The sequence below is a fragment of the Myotis davidii genome, unplaced genomic scaffold, assembly GCF_000327345.1.
Source record: "Myotis davidii unplaced genomic scaffold, ASM32734v1 scaffold425, whole genome shotgun sequence".
In the NCBI taxonomy this organism is placed as follows: Eukaryota; Metazoa; Chordata; class Mammalia; order Chiroptera; family Vespertilionidae; genus Myotis; species Myotis davidii.
Window position 1 is genome coordinate 3,358,747 of NW_006296413.1, and position 1,146 is coordinate 3,359,892.

Here is a 1,146-nt window from a genome sequence, read left to right on the forward strand (position 1 = left end):
AGACCCTTCCTCTCTTTGAACCCCCCCCCCCGGCCCTGCCTCTGACAACCACCTTACTGCCACACCCCTTACATGGGTCCCTGGGCCTGGTCTCCTGTGCCACCCACACGAAGTCCCCAACATGCAGTTTGCGCACCATGTGGGTCACGTGCAGCCGCTGCAGCTGGCGGAGCAGCTCGGGCCTGTGCCCGGCCCTGGAATTGCGAGGTGGGAGGCTGAGGTCAGGGCAGGCCAGTGACAGCCCCCGGCACCCCCTCCCTCACTTCCCCCACCTCACTCACCCCTTGGCCTCGCCAACGTCCACACACAATAGCACCCTGTACTCTCCAGGCCTCAGCTCCAGCGGTGGCTGCTGGACACTGCCTTCACTGGCGCCGCTACAGGGAGGAGGGGGGTGTTGTGTGTGCCCAGAACCTCAGTGCCAAGGCAGTTTCCCTCCAAACCCAGGGAAAGTGGTGCAGCCACAGCTCAGCTGTAGGCGATGGGGACAGAGGTGGGGTGTTGGCCTCATTTCTGGGTCTCCCCCTGCTTCCTTTTTCTTCCCATCCCCCCTCTCCCTCCCCCTTCCTCACAGCTCAGCTGAGGCCGATCCTGGCACTTCTGGCTCCTCCCCAGAGGGCTCCTCTGGCCCACTGCGCACATTCAGTGAGCTCAGGCCCTCTGACTCTGCCAACTTCTGGGCCAGCTCCAGACCCTGCGGGGTCAGTGAGTACCTGGTAGGCGGAGGAGACAAACACAGATCTCCCCTTCTTCACCGTACCTGGCAGGCTCTCCTGCCTGCTGCCGGCTAGCTGGTCTCACCGCGCCCTGGGCAACCTGTACAAATAAGTCCAGTGGCTTCCACCCCCAACACCCCAGGCTGTGTTCTTGCCCCTCAGATCAGCTTCCTCTGGACCTGCCCAGGGCCATTTCTCAAGTCAAGTCTGCAATGCACAGGTCTCAGACAGACTTTCCTTCCTCCCAACTTTGTTTATATTGTTCCCTCCTCCCTGGAATGCCTTCCCTGCATCTCTACCCTCTGAATTCTAAGACCTGTCAAATGCTATGTTCTCAGCAAAGCCTTTCTGCTTGTCCAGTAACCTGTGGCACCTCACCCTTCCTGCTTGGTCTCTCAGACCCTCCTGGTCCGCCCCCCCCCCCCCCCCC

At 61.3% G+C, this 1,146-nt stretch overlaps 1 protein-coding gene across 1 annotated transcript in view; it reads right to left on the reverse strand.

The window, feature by feature from the left end:
- MUS81 (MUS81 structure-specific endonuclease subunit) overlaps window positions 1–1,146 on the reverse strand; it is a gene marked incomplete at its 5' end in the record, with an annotated part of 7,882 nt that overhangs the window by 4,772 nt on the left and 1,964 nt on the right. Inside the window, 3 exon segments of the mRNA XM_015568968.1 lie at window positions 73–194; window positions 282–377; window positions 573–713. Of these exon segments, the coding sequence (XP_015424454.1) occupies window positions 73–194; window positions 282–377; window positions 573–713 (359 nt within the window).